The sequence below is a fragment of the Myxocyprinus asiaticus genome, chromosome 31, assembly GCF_019703515.2.
Source record: "Myxocyprinus asiaticus isolate MX2 ecotype Aquarium Trade chromosome 31, UBuf_Myxa_2, whole genome shotgun sequence".
Classification (NCBI taxonomy): Eukaryota; Metazoa; Chordata; class Actinopteri; order Cypriniformes; family Catostomidae; genus Myxocyprinus; species Myxocyprinus asiaticus.
In genome coordinates, this window is record NC_059374.1 from 4,236,795 (window position 1) to 4,257,071 (window position 20,277).

General features: G+C 36.7%; 1 protein-coding gene across 1 annotated transcript in view; it reads left to right on the forward strand.

Annotated features, from left to right (window-relative positions):
* The window catches only part of LOC127422260 (cullin-3), a 29,085-nt gene that overhangs the window by 295 nt on the left and 8,513 nt on the right, over positions 1–20,277 (forward strand). The window contains exons 2-10 of the mRNA XM_051665652.1: positions 5,547–5,744; positions 10,799–10,912; positions 11,085–11,245; positions 11,572–11,686; positions 11,879–12,107; positions 16,622–16,767; positions 16,868–17,044; positions 19,148–19,318; positions 19,408–19,515. Coding sequence (XP_051521612.1) covers positions 5,547–5,744; positions 10,799–10,912; positions 11,085–11,245; positions 11,572–11,686; positions 11,879–12,107; positions 16,622–16,767; positions 16,868–17,044; positions 19,148–19,318; positions 19,408–19,515 — 1,419 coding nt within the window. The remainder of the gene's footprint in view (positions 1–5,546; positions 5,745–10,798; positions 10,913–11,084; positions 11,246–11,571; positions 11,687–11,878; positions 12,108–16,621; positions 16,768–16,867; positions 17,045–19,147; positions 19,319–19,407; positions 19,516–20,277) is intronic.

Genomic DNA, 20,277 nt, shown 5'->3' on the forward strand with positions numbered 1-20,277 from the left:
GAGCACCGGGGATTCAAGCAGGCAGGCCTGTGTGCTCAAATCCCACAAAGTTTTAAATAACTGTCATGAGAAGAGGATCAGTTTCGGTTCAGTATCACGATGTAGTGACAGGTTTAGTCGCTCTTGTGTTGTTTTTGGATCAGTCAGCTAAACAGCAGCAGATATCACAAGTAAATGCGTTATGACTCAATTACATTAATAATATAATCCACATTAAAAATGCTTTTCAATCAGACCTAAAGCAAAATTATGTGTTGGTATGAGTTCCTTGAATGTGGATTCAAGTAATCATGTTTATGAGAGTTTCCTGGTGTATCATGACGTTTTGTACTGTTTGCTTGTTTTGCGTCACACGTGGCCAGCGCGTCTTTTTTGTGACGTCACGCATGTGTTGGGGTGTTTAAGTTTTTACCAGCAAAGAAAGATAAATTCAGTATTACAAATGCAGCACGGAGCGTTTTTGATACGGGTGTCATTCATCCTGCTGTTCCCTTGCTCTAAACGTGTAACATAAAACCCAAATGCATTCGGTCATTTAAGTGTGACATCATGACCATGACGTCATTGTGCGAGTTAGTGACGTCAGATAGTTGCGTTTGTGTACGTTTAGGTACTGATACAGGTGTAGTTCATCACATTATTTATGGACACGTTCCACTCACGTTTGACGACCATCGTTGTAATATTGTTTTATCATTTAAAACCTTGAATATGTTTCTGTGAAAAGTTTTGCTTGCAAAGTGCACTTGTGCTATCTTTGTTTAACATAGTTGTCACCTGGTTTGATATATTAATATTTATCTCGATATATACAGAGCAAGACATTCAGACATTTATGTGTGACTTAAGTGTCCCATTTCTTTTGGGACCATTGTATTTATTTAACGTCCTGTAACTTTTTGATGATTACAGCAAGTATAATGCCTACTTTAGATTAGAATTATAATCTTAATTTCATTCCAAGATTTATATATACAGTGTGTGTGTGTGTGTGTATACACACACACACACTGCATGCACAATTATTAGGCAAATTGTATTCCTCAGGATTCATTTTATTGTTGAACAAACACAATGCTCTCAGTCAATCCAAACTGTTATTGAACCTCAAACCTGAACGTTTAACAAAGGAAAAGTGAGTTTTGTCTTTCTCAGGGGAACATATAAGTGTGCACAATTATTAGGCAACAAAATTACAAAAATAATTTCTCCCAACTCAAGTGTTTATTCTCAATTTTTAGAGTAGGTGCAGCAAATAAGTAACACAAAATGACAATTAAATAACATTTTTGGCCTTTCAGAAATATTCAGTGACCAATATAGCCACCCTTCTTTTCAATAACTGCTATGAGCCTTCCATCCATGGAGTCTGTCAGTTTCTTGATCTGTTCACCATCAACTTTCACTGAAGCAGCAACCACAGCCTCCCAAATGCTGTTCAAAGAGTTGTATTGTCTTCCCTCACTGTAATTCTCACATTTGAGAAGGGCCCACAAGTTCTCAGTAGGATTTTAGTTAGGTGAGGAAGGGGGCCAAGTCATTATTTGGGCAACTTTGAGGCCCTTGCTGGCTAGCCAAGCAGTGGAGTACTTGGATGCATGTGATGGAGCATTGTCCTGCATAAAGATCATGACCTTCTTGAATGTCTTGTGAATATATTCGGGTCATGTTTCAGCCGCCTTGACCTTGGCCATGTCTCTGAGCACTTGACACCTTGTACTTCTGGACACTCCAGGTAGGTTGCAGTTCTGGAATATGGTGTCACTGGAGGATAATGGGTTCCTGGTAGCTTCACGTTTAATTCTTCTCAAGTCTTTTGCAGTTAATTTGCGCCTTTTCTTCTCCATGCGTTTTTTGCGCCCCAGTTGACTATTCGCAACAAAACGTTTGATTTTCCGGTGGTCATGCCTCAGTAGTTTAGCTATTTCAAGGGTGTTGAAAGGCATTTTACAATTTTTGACTTTTCAGAGTCAGTTAAATCTCTTTTTTTTGTCCCATTTTACCTGAGGAAATGAAGCTGCCTAATAATTTTGCACACCTTGATATAAGGTGTTAGTCACTTTCGCCACACCCTCCCTCATTACACAAATACATGTCACCTGAAAATGATTGAATCCAATAAGCATTCAAGTTTATATGGTGTGGAGTTGGAAAATGTGCATGGAAATAATGATAAGATCAGAACACTCACTTGCCTAATAATTGTGCATGCAGTGTGTGTGTATATATATATATATATATATATATAGGCCAAAAGTTTGGAATAATGTACAGATTTTGCTGTTTCGGAAGGAAAGTGGTACTTTAATTCACCAAAGTGGCATTCAACTGATCACAAAGTATAGTCAGGACATTACTGATGTAAAAAACACCACCATTACTTTGATCAAAAATGACTTTATTAAAATGTCTAGACAGGCCCCATTTCCAGCAGCCATTACTACAACACCTTATCCTTCAGTAATCATGCTAAATTGCTAATTTAGTTATAGAAAATTACTAACACTGCTGAAAGCTATTTGGTTCGTTAAATGAAGCTTAACGTTGTCTTTGTGTTTGTTTTTGAGTTGCCACAGTATGCTATAGACTGGCATGTCTTAAGGTCAATATTAGGTCAAAAATTGCAAAAAAGAAACGGCTTTCTCTAGAAACTCGTCAGTCAATCAATGTTTTGAGGAATGAAGGCTATACAATGCTTGAAACTGCCAAAAAAACTGAAGATTTCATACAAAGGTGTACACTACAGTCTTCAAAGACAAAGGACAACTGGCTCTAACAAGGACAGAAAGAGATGTGGAAGGCCAGATGTACAACTAAACAAGAGGATAAGTACATCAGAGTCTCTAGTTTGAGAAATAGACGCCTCACATGTCCTCAGCTGACAGCTTCATTGAATTCTACCCGCTCAACACCAGTTTCATGTACAACAGTAAAGAGAAGACTCAGGGGTGCAGGCCTTATGGGAAGAATTGCAAAGAAAAAGCCACTTTTGAAACAGAAAAAGAAAAGGTTAGAGTGGGCAAAGAAACACAGACATTGGACAACAGATAATTGGAAAAGAGTGTTATGGATCTTAACTCCATTGAGCTTTTGTGGGAACAGCTAGACTGTAAGGTGCGTGAGAAGTGCCCGACAAGACAGACACATCTATGGCAAGTGCTAGAGGAAGTGTGGGGTGAAATGTCACCTGAGTATCTGGACAAACTGACAGCTAGAATGTCAAGGATCTGCAAAGCTGTAATTGCTGCACATGGAGGATTTTTTGATGAGAACTCTGAAGTAGTTTAAGTTCTGAAAAAAAATTCTAATTGTAATTTTCCATGTTATTAATGTCCTGACTATACATTTTGATCAGTTGAATGCCACTTTGGTGAATAAAAGTACCAATTTCTTTCCATAAGAGCAAAATCTGTACATTATTCCAAACTTTTGGCCACCAGTGTGTGTGTGTATGTGTATAAATATATATATATATATATATATATATATATATATATATATATATATATATATATATTTTTTTTTTTTTAATTTTTTTTTTTTATTGGTAATATATGTACCATTTTTAAAGAAAACATGAGTGAGCAGGCAAAACACATTTATTTCTTATGGGATTCATATTCAACTGTAGGTTATAACAGAATGGCACAATCATAAAACAAAACATGGCAACAAAGAAAAAAATGAAATGACCCTTGTTCAAAAGTCTGCATACCCTTAGTTCTTAATACTGTGTATTGCCCCCTTTAGCATCAATGACAGTGTGCAGTCTTTTGTAATAGTTGTCTGTGTGGCCCCAAATTCTTGCAGGTGGTATAGCTGCCCATTCATCTTGGCAAAATGCCTCCAGGTCATGCAAAGTCTTTGGTCGTCTTGCATGAACCGCACGTTTGAGATCTCCCCAGAGTGGCTCGATGATATTAAGGTCAGAAGACTGTGATGGCCACTCCAGAACCTTCTTTTTCTGCTGTAACCGCTGGAGGGTCAACTTGGCCTTGTGCTTAGGGTCACTGTCGTGTTGGAAAGTCCAAGAGCATCCCATGCGCAGCTTTCGTGCAGAAGAATGCAAATTGTCTGCCAGTATTTTCTGATAACATGCTGCATTCATCTTGCCATCAATTTTCACAAGATTCCCTGTGACTTTTGAGCTCACACACCCCCAAAACATCACCATGCTTCACAGTGGGGATGGTATTCTTTTCACTATAGGCCTTGTTGACCCCTCTCCAAACATAGCACTTATAGTTGTGACCATAAAGCTCTATTTTGGTCTCGTCACTCCAAATTACAGTGTGCCAGAAGCTGTGAGGCGTGTCAAGGTGTGGGAATTTCACATTTAATTGCCATTTAAACCTGTGTGTGTGTCACTTTGTGTGTCTGTAACAAGGCCAAACATTCAAGGGTATGTAAACTTTTGATCAGGGCCATTTGGGTGATTTCTGTTATCATTATGATTTAAAAAGGAGCCAAACAACTATGTGATAATAAATGGCTTCATATGATCAATATCCTTAAATAAAAGACAGTTTTTTTGCATGATCAGTCATATTTTCAAAATCATTGCCAAAATTTCACAATTTCTGCCAGGGTATGCAAACTTTTGAGTAGAGCCCAACCTATATGGGATTTTTGAGACCGATACCGATTTTAGTGAGGGAAAATTCACCAATTACCGATATGGTGACCGATATAGCTAATTTTTGAGCTGGAATGAAAACAGACCTTTTCTATGTGAATTTTTCACTGATATGACTATGCAAAGGTACTCAGAATGCTGCTTTCTTAAACAAATATTTTTTTATCAAAGAACATTTGACATTATTATTATACACTGTCAACAAATTCTAGAAATGAACACTGAGAAAATAAAGAATAAATAAAAATACAATAAATAGCTAAATAAACATCAGTACTGTATGTTTAGTATCAGTCAAATGCTGACCATTTAAATAAAGAATAAATAAAAATAAAAGAAATAGCTAAATAAACATCAGGGGCCGGTTGCACCAGCTATACATGTGTTACAACTTAGCCTAGTTGTGGCATAAATGGGCACTAAGTCACAATTTACACTCTACTAAATATTTAACCATTGCACCATCAAATGTACACTACCGTCCAAAAGTTTTGAAACACTTGCCTGAAATGTTTCTCATGATTTTTTTTTTAATTAAATTTTAGTTTTATAATGAAATAAATTAATATGTTGGCACAATTATATTTTTGTCTACAAAACTCATTTCAAACATTTAAGCATACGCCTTCAGATCAAAAGATTTTTAAGATCAAGAGAAACATTTCAGTCAAGTGTTTCAAAACTTTTGTAAGGCAGTGTGTGTGTGTGTGTGTATATATATATATATGCATACATACATACATACACACACACACATACAACTTGAATAATCTATTATTTCGTTAGCTGGCACAGTGAAAAACCATTCTCATGACCTTTTCTCCATCAGTTCTTCTTTTTCTCTCTCAATTTCAATTTGAAAATACTGTATTGACATGATTGTTTCACACACACTACCTCCCTCTGTTAGATGACTATGGATGAGAAATATGTCAACAACATCTGGGACCTCTTGAAAAATGCCATCCAGGAGATCCAGAGGAAGAACAACAGTGGGCTGAGCTTTGAGGAGCTCTACAGGAACGCCTACACCATGGTACTGCACAAACATGGAGAGAAGCTCTACACAGGCCTGAGGGAGGTGGTCACTGAACATCTCATCAACAAAGTAAGCACCATACGTCTCAATCAGAGGTTAGAAGGAAATGTTTGGAGGAGATTTAATGGAAAGAGAACAACACTAAATGGAAACGGCTGTTTCACACATACTGCGTGTGCGGAGCAGGGTTGTAAACCAAGAAAGTACTGCGACAGCGAGTATGTAAAACTGTATGATGTCATCCTTTTGCCCGTTTCTGTACATTACCGCAGGGTGGAGTTTTTCAGGAAACTTCAGCAGTGAGACATAAAGCATATGATTTGGCATGGGCATGTTTATAATGGAGGAAATACGTTTACTACCAACTACTTCAACTAATGAAAAAGAAGAGAAGTGAAATCTGCAACTATTTTGTGTACAAAACAAAAGAGGTGAACCTCAGCTTACAGACCTAACTGCTTTTGTACTGTTTTGTACATCAAATAGTTTTAAGAACTCCTTTCTCCATAATTTTATCACTGATAGGGAAACGCTGTCAAAAATTATTTTATTTAATGAGATAACCTCTGCGGCTCTGTCATAGGAGAGAGCGTAACGGTCAACTAGCGTGTTAAGACAGTTCCGCCCATAGAATGTCTATGGGACCGCCACGTATGCTAAGCTTGTAGGCTCTGCTTTGTAGAAGGACTCTGTCTCTGTGGTGTGTGCATCAGTGTAATGACTCCGGGCGGACACATAACAAAGGTTCCGCCCTTCACACCAGTGTTTATGCTGTATTAACGACAAATGCGTTAAAGAAAAAATTAACGCGTTCAACTTTTGAAATGAATGAATACGTTAACATGCGTTAACACATTCATTCTGACAGCTCTACTCAAGACATGATGTGGCGCTCATCCCGGATTATACTGGGAAGTCATAGTCATCAACACGTCAGCAAGATAACATATCAGACTATCACATTAATGATGCAAAATATAAGTTGAGAAACAACTTTTCTAATAACCGTTTTAGTCAAAATGCGTTAGTCCACATCAGTGCTACTCTGCCCTCGAGCCATCTTTTTGCAGCCCATGTTATGTGGTCATCATCAAAACTCTATTTAACAATATCAGATGTGTATGAACAAACTCAACTCGACATATTCAACATTCAAAATCTGTACATTTTGTAGAATGAATAATAACTTTTCCTTTAAAGTGGATATGAAAAGTGATGTCGTAATGCGTGTTTTAATCATACAAGGAAATCCAACATCTTCATCAACAGAGTAGGGCAACATAACTTTGGCAATGAACACCCTAAGCACTTTAGTTACTGTTTCATGTCTGTCCGAATTAACACCGAGTACCTGCTTAAAAACGGAAGGTGTGTGCAGTTTTTGGCTTACCTGCAGATCTTTCCCTTGATGATGCCGGCTTAAACGATTAATCATATATTGATGTCTGCAAATGGTGCCTGTTTTGTAAATGTTTTTTACCATCGCTGTTGTATTTGACTACAAAAAGAAAATGTTTCCAGACAGGAGACTTAAATAATGCAGGAGGCATCTCTTTCAGCGGCTTGTTTTCTCCGCTTGCCATTTTCAACTACATGCAACGCACGCAGCACTGTGATGTCATCAAGTTGACCCACATGAAACACCAGTGGAGCGAATCCACCTTGAGAGCCATTCAGGTGCATTAACGGAGGTTGTAACTGTGCTTGTCTATTTTACCTTTTGCTTTCTTTGCCAAACCTTGTGCACCAGATGCGTCATTAAACTTGAGGGGAACCGTGGTGCAAATGCTTACAGAACTGTGGGTGGCAAACTGTACAGTTCTGTTTTTTACCAAGAACCATTACACCCCTAATAAGCACTCACTCAGCACTTTATTTGGAACACTGTGGTTTATTAATATAGTAATTTGCGTGCTTTCCAATTCACTCAATTGGCCTCTGTTTAACAGTCTGACGTAATAGCGTTGGGAGACCACAAGAGGGTGATATACCATTTAACGAAGCACGCACACAAACACGCACGGGACGAGCTGAAGTGGCACAGATGGCAGTCCAAAGTTATGAAGGTTTTTGTACTTCAAGAAAAAACAGTGACGTTGATGTGTTTGCGGGTTAGAGAAACTGGTGAAACGCAAACTGAACGATTAGAAATGGTGACGCTTATGCAAATTCTCTGTATGTATCCTTGAAGTCTTTCATTCAAGCTGTCAAACCACAAAACAGGCTCTATGATAGATACATGTTCACAATAAATCATTCAGTGATGGCTAGAGTAAATAATCTTTGTCCTTTGATAATGATTTGGGTTGAATTTAAAGGAAACTATGCGAGTTGCACACTGTTGCACTTCAGAATGTTCACGCCAAGTGTTGGTGGTGTGTGCGAACATTTGTAGAAAACAAATAATTGTTTTGAATTTTAGAACATGCCATGTCCGGTGTGCAACCCCCCTTTAATTTACCCTGCCGCTCACACTTTATTAAAGTTGTGTTGAGAAATATGTCTGAAGAGACAAAGACTTTTGTTCAACGAGCAGCCCAATTTTTATCTGAAAAAAAAAAGGCATCGATCCCAAGCCTATAAATAACACATTTTTAGGCATGTGAGATGACATCTGATGTCATTGAATGTGATTGTACTATATCAGTAATAGTAATTTACATGTTTTACATGCTTTTTGTATTAGTCCTCCTTTCCCACCCACTTACAGAGACAAACAGAAGCAAAAAAATCTGCAGCTAAAAGGTTTTTTTTTTTTTTTTTTTTTTTTTACTCTGGGAAGTTTAACCAGTCTAAATTTAAAGTAGGGCTGGGCGATATGTCTTAAATTATATCTCTATATTTTTCAGCCTATTGACAATATTCGATATATATCTCAATAATTATGTACTGTATTTGCTCTAAAATGTTTTTTTTTTTTTTGTTTTTTTTAACTCCGCCGTGTTTTGGCGGCCGGTAGGGAACTCCTCCGCCCCTGACAGCGGCCCGTGGTCCCTTATATACTGCTCTCCCCAAGCTCACTGCAATTAGAAACAGGTGTTAATCATAATCTGGCTCAAGTGTATGCACCCTTACCGCTTTCTCTCTCTCCGGATGGACGCTCGACCACGCCCCCGCTGCCACACATTATTATTCTAAATATTAGATTTGCGTTATACAAAAGTAATATATTTCTGTCCCGTTTACTTCATCTTCACCTGGGGCTTTTATTTTGACACCGAAATTGCTGTCGTATTTACTTCAACTTCACAAGGAGCTTTTATTTAGACAGAAAAGGCGATGTGTAGTTGACCGTTCACAATGTTCTGCATTTCCTGAAACGCTGTAATTTCCTCCTTTTCTGTTATTCTGTGCCGTGTTTATGATTTGTATAATAACTTGTAACTGTTACTAATGTTTGGAATTGTGCGAATGCTTGAACTTGCATTATTTTGATTTCACAATGCATGTGAATAAAGTATGCTTCACTGGTTTGTTCTGAATCACACACAGACCATGTTTATCTGTCTTTAAATCACAGCCTTATGTGGATTAATAATCACATATGACTAACTTGCCATTTTGATCTTATTTTGTTTAATTGTGCAGCCCTGAAGGATCAGGAAATTAGTCTACTGATGCGCTCTTTATGAAACTTAATGGCCAAATGAAAGCACATTAAAATCATCATAATATTCACGATATAGGTCAATTTTACATCGTCAGCAAAATTCTCGATTATATCATTAATATTCGATATATCGCCCAGCCCTACTTTAAAGTGTATTAACCTATCCCAGGCTAAATTTCAATTTTTGAAAAAATGTCTCCAAGTGCACTTATGTATTACTGATATATTTGTTACTGTAAATATTATAAATCAAACGTCAAGTGAGTATGCATTATCGCAAATTAGCTTCACCTTACAGCTTGTGAGATGAGTTTATAAACTTCTCGAGTTTTGTTTTTCTTTTATATATTATTTCATGATTTAAATTGGCCTCCTACTGCCAAAATGTGGACAAACTGTTGTTTTTGTATTGATAATGTGAAATGCTATCTTCAATTTATATTGTAAGGTTTGTACTAATGTTTTATATTTTCTGCACACAATGCATAGCATACATTTAGCCTATACTTGTTTTATAGCTTTTAATTTGGAAATAGGAGAAGAACACTGGCATATAAAGGACAAACATGTTTTGTCATTAGGTGGGCTTCCATTCAGCTATTTTTATGTGCATTTTAAAATCGTGCATAAGAAATCCTGAATGGAAACCTTTGATATGCGAATAAACGTTCTAAATTCGCTTAAAATTGAATGCGCTAGGAAGAGGTGTATTTTCTAGAGTTTCGCATTAGTTAAAATGCGGTGATAGAAACGGTTTATTTGCTACATTTATTTTGACCATTCGTGCACGTGTTAGGAGTGTGCGATAGCTTGATGTGACTAGCCCACCGAAAGGTCCGACCTTGGCACACAATTCTTTGATCATGGCTCTTATCATTTGGAAGTGTTTAACCCACAGCTGGTCTGTAAAGTGGCTCACAATCCGCCAGAACAGTTTTGAGAGCGGGCGCTCCCATATTTGCGGAGACTGGCGGTGTGTGGGCATCACAGCTATTTCAGCCCACATTATATCAGATGTTACACTTATTCTGCTGTCTCTCGTGGATGCATTTAATAAAATGAGATACTTGCTCCAATCTTGCAATTAAAACTGTCCCCAAAGCAGGGAGGTCCTTCAGCTGCTCCATGCACCTCATGATGAGGTGGCTCCCTCATGATAATGCGCATTACATAGTGGATGGAAACTCGCAACAATTCTTATTTTCTTAAGTCGAATTTTTAGAAATGCACTTAAAAAATGCAAAACATTTTGGATGAAACCCAGCAATTGAAATAACGGAAATAAAATTTGGCCTTTGTCAAATTAATCAAAGAAATAATCAACAGATTAATCATGATCAAAATAGTCAGTAGCTGCAACCCTATAGCCTACCATTTGTTTAGATTTCCATTTGCGACCATTAATGCTGGATAACACTTTTTATACAGTATGGTACCTCAAGTCACTGGATATATCATTGTTTTCTGGCTTTAAATCTACTTGAATAAAACAAAATTTTTCATCCTCTCAAAGGTACGAGAAGATGTGCTAAACTCCCTGAATAACAACTTTCTGCAAACACTGAATCAAGCCTGGAACGACCACCAGACAGCAATGGTGATGATCAGAGACATCTTGATGTACATGGTGGGTCCTTACGACAACGTTTCATTAAGAGTTGCTTTGATTTTGTCTTGGTACTTCACTTTGTAAGTGGTAGCTCTTGTCTAGTTACTCTTCAACCGAAAAATGCCACTGGCGGATGCAGACGTTGATGGTTGTACCAGGTTGCTCTCTTTACCTGTATGTCTTCCTATAGGACCGGGTGTATGTACAGCAAAATAACGTAGAGAACGTCTATAATCTGGGTCTCATCATCTTCAGAGACCAGGTGGTTCGTTATGGTTGCATCCGGGACCATCTGAGGCAGACCCTACTAGATATGATCGCCCGTGAGAGAAAAGGCGAGGTGGTGGACAGGTGGGTGTCTTCTCATTTGAAGTAAAGGGCACACAAGAAGTACTGAAAGATCTGGATTTGGGTTTAAAACTTGAAAGTGTTGCTGAATTCATCTGTCAAGTTTGCATCCTTGAGTACATAAAAGAGCGACTGGCATTTTTGAATAGAAAATCATTTCCAAAAAAAATAATGTTGTGTTGCTTTAGAGCTTATATTAAACCTCATATTGAATGTTGAGCAAAGAATAACAAAACTAATTCTGATTTGTTGCTTTTCACAACCATCAGACAACACTGGTCAAATACTAAAGCAAAGTTTTCATAGTGTAAGTGTTTCTTTTCATCCAGGGGAGCCATCCGTAATGCTTGTCAGATGTTGATGATTTTGGGCCTGGAAGGACGTTCAGTTTATGAAGAGGACTTTGAGGCACCTTTCTTAGAAATGTCTGCTGAGTTCTTCCAGGTTTGTAAAGCTAGATTAAACAAAATGGCAAGTGCTAGATTTCTCTATCTGTTGAAATGATCAAAACGTAACAATGAAACTGGGTATATTTCAGCAGTTTAAGTAAATGAGGTTGTTTTCTTTTGAGCAATGAGTTCCTTTGTTCCTTTGCTGTAACCATATTCATTTGTTTTTATGTTTCTTATTTATCAGATGGAGAGTCAAAAGTTTTTAGCCGAGAACAGCGCAAGTGTGTACATAAAGAAAGTGGAGGCGCGGATAAACGAGGAGATTGAAAGAGTGATACACTGCCTGGATAAATCCACAGAAGAGCCCATTGTGAAGGTGGTGGAGCGAGAGCTAATCTCCAAACACATGAAGACCATTGTAGAGATGGAGAACTCCGGCCTGGTGCACATGCTCAAGAATGGAAAGACAGAAGGTGCGCTGTCTTTAGACTTTTACTGATGTCTCTTATCAGTCATTTATTATTCAAGTTGTTGAAGCACAACTTGGGCAACTCTATTAAGCTAGCACGTCTGTGGCAAATGCTAGTTGTCAATCCATGTATGTTTGTTGAGGGTTCCACAGCAATTATTTTTTATTGAAGTGGTTTAAAATGTGGGCTGGTAACTGACAGGCTGTAAATTCTAACTCCAGAAGGGATTGAGTTACCACCATTGTACCCTTGAGCAAGAAACTTAAATTAAGAGGATTTTCGCTTAAGCCCACACATAATGTCAGTCAAGTTTTATTTTTTTTTTTTGGCATCAAAATAGTTAGGAACAATACACAGTCCCTAAAGTGTGATTATAGACCCCTACATGTATGGCAAGCCCTTTCAGCATTTAATCATGTGCAGGATATGAATTACAGCGCATATAGAAAATCATCATACTCTTTTGGAATAGTCACTTTTTCTTTTTTTTTGTCTTAAAGCCTGAAATCAAAACCAATTTTAAAAAATCCAGCTTTATTCACAAACTTTGCCTTACAATTTTCAAGTAACAAAAAAAAAAGGCAGCAATTCCAATAATGTATAAAAGATGACAAACTTGGATAACATTGGTTGAAAAGTGATCATACATCTGGATTTAATGCTTCGTAGAGCTACCTTTTGCTTTAATGACAGCCATCAATCTGTTTGGATGTCTCTACTAGATTCGTACACCTACATTGGAGAATATTTGCCCACTCTTCCTTGCAGAATTGTTTGAGTTCAGTCAATTCCAAAAAGTTTAATTTTTGTCTCACCTGACCATAAAACCTTTTGCCACATAGCATCAGAATCCTCCATGGTCAGATGGAATGAAAATGGAACATTTGGACTGAACTCCAAGTGCTGTATTTGGAGAACCAAACACAGCACAGCACCCAGAACATACCATAACTACTGTGAAGCATGGTGGTGGCAACATTGTTGTTGGGGTGTTTCTCTTCAGTGGGGACTGGGCAACTGGTCAGGATTGAAGGGAAAATGCTTCCATGTACATCCAAAATCTGCGGCCTTCTGCTCGACAACTGAAGATGGGCAGGTGGTTCACCTTTAAGCACGACAATTGGCCTCTTTCATGAAACATTCGTAAATATATGAGTAATTTGCGTGTAAAATGGACCTTCCCAAAAACTTTACGCCGGATTCACAAACGCTTCGTACTCCTCAGATTTGTCAGTTAAACGTGTATATGTTAGTGAATTCCAAACATTCATAAAGAGGAGGCGTGTGCACGTTCAGCCACAATTATCATAATCCACGCCCATGAAAACGCCATATAAGGAAGTCACACGACTCGCTAGTAAAATGCATTTAACATTGATGCAGAACAGTAATTAAAATCAATTTTATGAATGAAGTGCATTTACATCGTAAAATTTTGATTTAGCAAACACAATAGCGTCTCAAAGAAAGTGAGGACTTACTGTCATCACATGATTTTGCTGTCATATGACGCTCTTTTGTGAATCAAACAGTTCAAGAAGTCAATAAAAATGGTTTGACATAAGTGTAAAAAATGTTCAGTTCATGCCAAGAGGAGGATGTCCACCACCATTAACCTTCTCTGGTTCAGTTCACAGCGCATCGCCAGTATCGTTCATGAAACTTCTCATGTAAATCATGATGGTAACAGTGATAAACCTGCAACTGGAAGAATCTTCAGAGAAATTAATAGAATGCCTGAAGAAGATCTTTGACCGAAACAGTGTAAGATATTACAGATTTGCAAGCTATACGACAGTGTCCGGGCCTTTTCTATTTTTTCCCCGTTGTATTGTGTACGCATCTGCCCACAATGTGTTTATTCAGCTTATGAATTAAACAGCATTAGCATTGAACATGTTATTAACTGAACGCGATTTACCAGTGCCTATACTAAATTATGAAACCTAAATTATAGAGCTCATATTAAAAAAAATCTGTCCAACCAGTCATGTTAGAGGGCATACATTTTTTTGAGAAAGATCAAACACTTCTGCTGGAAAAATAAGCAGATTTAATAAATAATTTCAAGCAGTAAAGAAGTGTTTCTAAATAAGTATAGGCTATGATTTAAAAAGATAAAGCTTTTTTTTTTAAGATTAATTTCACTCATTTAATTATTAGTTAATTTTTTAATTTTATTTGCAATGTATACAAAAGTGAGTACATAGCAGGAAATATGTAGGAAACAACATTACAGGAGAGATGCATGCACCATGTATAACAATGCAGAGTGTGAGACACATATACAAGATTAATAGATGACCAAATATGAGCTGATTTTAGTCTATAAGTATGTTAAAATGTAAATGTTTTCATTACTTATTTAATTTAACTTCTATCAGAATGTAGTCATGTCATTTTGCCTGAAAGCACACAACACATTCGGATGTCTTATGCACGATTAACACATGGTCGGTAGCAGGTATAAATTTCATTCATACCAACTAACGTTTTGAAAACACGAAAACTTTCATGAATCTGAGCATTTACGTCAGAACGGCTCTACAAACAATTTACACTAATTTGTTCTGCTCGTGTTTCATGAACAAGGCCCAATGACCCTAAAAACACCGCCAAGATTGGTTTTGATTTTAGGCTCTTCAGACTATTCTAAAGGGGTCTGATGATTTTCTGTAGGCACTGTATATCTGTAATTTCACTTTTCATTGGTGAAAATGCTCATTTTTGATATCAGTATATATGTATGCACTAGTAAAAACATTAATTCTTTATTAAAAATGACGTAATTCTTGATTTTAAAAATGAAATTTCAGTTATTGATATCTGTAACTGCATCTTCACTAGTAGAATATCACAATGATCTGTGATATACTCCTGTTCAAAACACAATTCCAGATATCTATAATTAATGTCTTACTACTTACAATTCCAATTTCGCATATCAGCAATCTATTTCTTACTAGTAAAACCATAATTTTTTATATCAATAATTACATTGTAACTAGTGCAAATGCCTATTCCGATATCAACAGTGGAATTACAACTAGAAAATTTGAATTTTTGAAATCTGTAATTTAGTTTTCACCGGTGGCGATGCCAATTTCAGATATGTAATGTGTAACTAGTGAGAGAGCCTTTAAAGATATCTTTAATTACACTTTATCCATTTCCATTTTTAGCAAACAATTACAGCTTTTACTATTTGAAATTCCATTTTTTTAATACCAAGAATGGGTATTTCCGTAGTGACATCATTTTATATCAAGAATGAACATTTTTACTAGTGAAAACTAGAACTTGGCAATATGTAAAAAATATTTTAGCGATAAGCGCTTTTTTATATTGCGATATCCAATTATATTGTCAACCCCCCTGCCGAGGATCGTTGAATATTTTTGCTTTATTGATTTTGCTTTAAAAATTTTATTCATTTATTGAAACACGAAAAACTTAAAAGATGTTTCTAAATTCAAATTGCACTTTAAACGAAAAGAAAAAGTATTAAAATAAAGAAGTGATCAAAAAATCGTATATAACCACCTTCATCACCAATCAATTTTAGGTTCAAGGTGAACATGGTCTCGTATTATTTTATGATTTAATCACATTCATCTTTGTTTCTTTTAATATAAAGATATATTTGAGCGAACCTGCAGAGTTGCGTTCACAATGCGTGTTAAACGAGAACTGCTCCTTGGAAATAAAGCTAACTAAACTTCGAGCACCTCCTGAGATGGTCTGAGGTCATTTGCAGCATTCTCATAAACAATATTCTTGCAAACAGTTTTCAGATGAATGAAACAGAGAAGAGTGAAAACTCTTTACATGCACATGTTTTACGAGATGCTTCCGCTGCACACCTCTGAACAAACAGCGCATCAGACTCGGGCATTGACGTCTTTTCTTTTGTCTGTTCTTAAAAATATAATAAAGTCTTTGTGTTTAACAGCATTTTTTGTCACGTGTTACTCCGAGACGTCTTACAGGTCACACACCACTGTTGCAGGTAGATGAGCAAACTTACCCGCTCATGAAATACCTGCATTTTTTTGGATGAGGAGCTTGCAAGTAAGGAACTTGTTTCAGCCTCGTGGCATTTGGTGGGTTGCGGATGCAGATTTCACACCCTGGGCTACTGTTTAATATATCTGGCGACTCCCCAGATCCATGGTTTTGCCATTTACTGATATTGTCGATCATCATCTGTCAATGAGTGTCGAAATTGGCATCGGGATATTTGTAAGACATCGTCGATATCTGATTACATTGTCCTATTGCCCAAACCTAGTTCAAACCTAATTAGCATTTTCTCTTGTAGTAAATCCACTGCTGATATTAAGAATGAGCATTTTAAAGAACCACATTACGCAAGTAGGAAAGAAGACTCGCAATACCCAGATGACTGGAGAAATATTTTCATGCACGGATATGCTGTTGATAGCATTCATGATATTACATAGAAGTTTAGTAATGACTTGTATACATCATTCATGGTGTTGTTTTTGTGTGCACAGATCTGGCCTGCATGTACAAGTTGTTCAGCAGAGTACCAAACGGATTGAAGACCATGTGTGAATGTATGAGCTCATATTTGAGGGAGCAGGGCAAAGCTCTGGTGTCTGAGGAAGGAGAGGGCAAGAATCCGGTCGACTACATCCAGGTATGAAGAAAAGCATAAAAATCATACCTAATTTACAGAACGCATGAGAGGTGGGATAGACCTTATTTTCCTCTTTCTCTTTACTTCTCTCTTTCATAAGGGTCTTCTGGATCTAAAGTCACGGTTTGATCGCTTCCTCCAAGAGTCCTTTAACAATGACCGCTTGTTCAAGCAGACCATCGCAGGGGACTTTGAGTATTTCCTAAACCTCAACTCTCGTTCACCAGAGTATCTCTCACTTTTCATAGATGACAAGCTGAAGAAAGGAGTGAAAGGAGTAAGTTGCTTTCTCTAGTCACATGTTAATGGGGATTTCCTAAGAGATGAATCCTGACCTCTTCCTCGTTCCTTTGGCTAAGCAGAAATCACCTTAGGTGACAACTGAACATGTTTGAGGCCCGTTGGGTGGGCTTGTTTTCTGATAAAGAAACGTGCTGTGCCTGCTCTACTCTTACTTTGCTGTGTGAGCAGTGTATAGTAGGGTCCAAAGTCATTAGTGAAAATGCTTTTCAAATTTAATGCATTTAATGCAAACATTTTTCATCACAAATTAGATTATGATCAGCATAACGATTTGAGTGATTCGAGAGTCCATGATATTCCTAAATTATTTGAGAATGTTTTAAAGAGCATCTTGTGTGCTTCCAAGGAAATCTGACCTTTTGTACAATGGAGTTAAAATGGTCAATGTTACAAATTTGTTAAGTGACCTTGAAATAGAGCGGAATCTTAAATATTTCCACTTCATTTTATAGCATAATTTTTCTTAGTTTTACATTTTTAGGGTTCCCACGGTCTTGGAAAACCTGGAAATATCAGAAAATGTAAAGAATTTAAAAATAAAATCTTAAACGTCATGGAAAAATCATAGACATTTCTACAGTGAATATATATCAAGTTACGCTGTGCTCTAAAATATTTCATCCCCTAAATTAAGGATGTATCGATAACATTTTTATTTATCTTTTTGAGAACGAGTACCGATACTTCCATTTCGGTATTCGCTGAATTTTCTGAATACCAAATAAACCGTTTATTTTATTTTTGTCATCACAATGGTGTTTAAATAAATGAATTTATAAAAACTTTGATGTAATGAAAATAGAACAATTACATTTCAATGTAATATTGTATTATTTTTATCAAATGAAGTGCTTTTATACAGAACCTCACAGCACAATCCAAAACAGCATTAGTTATTTTAGTTAAATAAAGTGCTGCATTACAGAGCATCACAGATGTGAGATATTGCTTAAAAATGATACAATTACTATTGATTTTTTATTATTATTATACGTAGTATTACAGTAAATATTCCGTAACTATACAGTAGTGATATATTTCTGTCATACTTTTTTCCATTTAAGTTTTGGCGGAAACTTTTATTTTGAAGCCATTTCTGATTCTGTGTTTTTGACAGTAGCTTCTCACAGCCAGAAAAGAAGATTGCTACGTGACCCAATGCGATTATTAAACCACAAAAGGCTGCTATTTAAGAAATAAATATGTAGTCTGTATGTGCCTTGCACTACAAAGTGAATTAGCGCTCTGCTCGATGTCATCTGCTACAAATGGATCGTGCGATGCTCATGATGGTGTTTTCCATGTATTTGCCAAAGAGCACTTAAAGGTATGTGCACATTCACTTTGAAGCATGCAGCACATGCAAACTATATATTTATCTTATTAAATTGCAGCCTTTGCGGTTTACCGGTAATAATCACACGACATAATGCGATTTTAACTTGTGCACTGAATGTTTGCGGAATGACACTCATATGTCAGATGGTATCGGAGCATTTTTATGAGCCCGAGTACAAGTACATGAGCACAGTATTGGACACGATTCCATTACCAGTATTGGTATCGGGACATCCCTACCCTAAATATTGCTCTTGGTTATAGTAGCTTGTGTAGAGTAGTACTTTATTTGCTAGACATAGCATTGTTCAGTTTGTGAGCTAATCCTTTTTTCTTTTTCTTTCTTTTTTTTTTTTTATTCGGTACTTTGCAGGTATTTGGTCGAAATGGTTCACAAAATGATCTGAATGATTCATTAGCGAATCAGTCTGAATTAAAATGATTTTAAAAAATTGGTTTCCTGAAATCACAAATAACTGGTAAAGTTTTGGAAATTCATGGGTCGAAAAAAATTTAAACAACTTTCTAAAGGACAAAATGCTAAAATAATTCATCTCTGAATGTTTGAAATAGAAAGGTCTAAAGGTAAATGTATCATTGTTTGGCAGTATTTAATTCAGGACTATGTCTGTGTATTCAGATGTTAATATTAGGTTCATGCATGTTCTTGAAAATAAATGCTAGAAATACACATTTTAAACAGACTGCTTTATTTTTTATGCTATTTGTTCTCTTTTAGCTGACAGAGCAGGAAGTGGAGTCTATATTAGACAAGGCCATGGTACTGTTCAGGTTTATGCAGGAGAAGGACGTTTTTGAACGCTACTACAAACAGCATCTGGCAAGAAGACTCCTCACCAACAAGAGCGTCTCTGATGACTCTGAGAAAAACATGATCTCAAAGCTGAAGGTGAGATTAGCTGCGTTACTAACATCAGCTGCTGTACAGAGTGGTGCTGTTTGTTTGTCTCATTTTGTTTTGTGTTTCTCATTCTACAGACGGAGTGTGGCTGTCAGTTCACATCTAAACTGGAAGGCATGTTCAGGGACATGAGCATCTCAAACACAACCATGGATGAGTTCCGTCAGCACCTTACGTCAACAGGGGTGAGATATATTGAGTAGGGTTTTGTGATATATGTACAATGATTTTGCTGATTCAATGGTTTGTTTGCATTATCAATCAAATAAGTTCAAAGAAGACCCTGTGTGGCATTTCGCACGTGATTATTTTAAACTAGATTTTTACTAGGGATGTATCGGCTGCTAAAATTTAACGGCCAATTATTGACCAAATTAAAACCATCGGCATATTGGTTATAAGCATGAAAATGGCGATATAAAAAGCAGATGGTTTATTTATAATTTATTAGTAAAATACTTTGTAAAAACTCCTGAAAACATGTCAAATTTAATTTGTCTTTCTTACGTTAATGCGGAAACGTGAGAGTTGTGAAAGCGGCTCATACCTAAAGGCTACATGATGAAGGAAACCATCCAAAACACTTTGAAACCAGCAGACTTTGACTTGCGAGACATCGGTTTGATTATTCATTAATGCTGCATGATTGATTGAATTAAGATTGAAATCGCAATATGGCCTAGCACGATTACTACATTTATAATCTGCATTCAGCGCTGTGTGAGCAAGCAGCGCTCTCTAGCGGTCTGGATGTCATTATCCATAATACCGCTATAATACAGAATTTAAAACAGGGCTTTGCTCCTTTGGTTAAAACTTTTAATTTTTCCATGATGTGGATAACATTTCTGTGGAATTGCCCAAAGTATGCATAGTATGAATTTGTAATGTTCTATCATATACAGTACATACATGTAAAATATGAGTTCTGTTGTTTTGAACTGCAA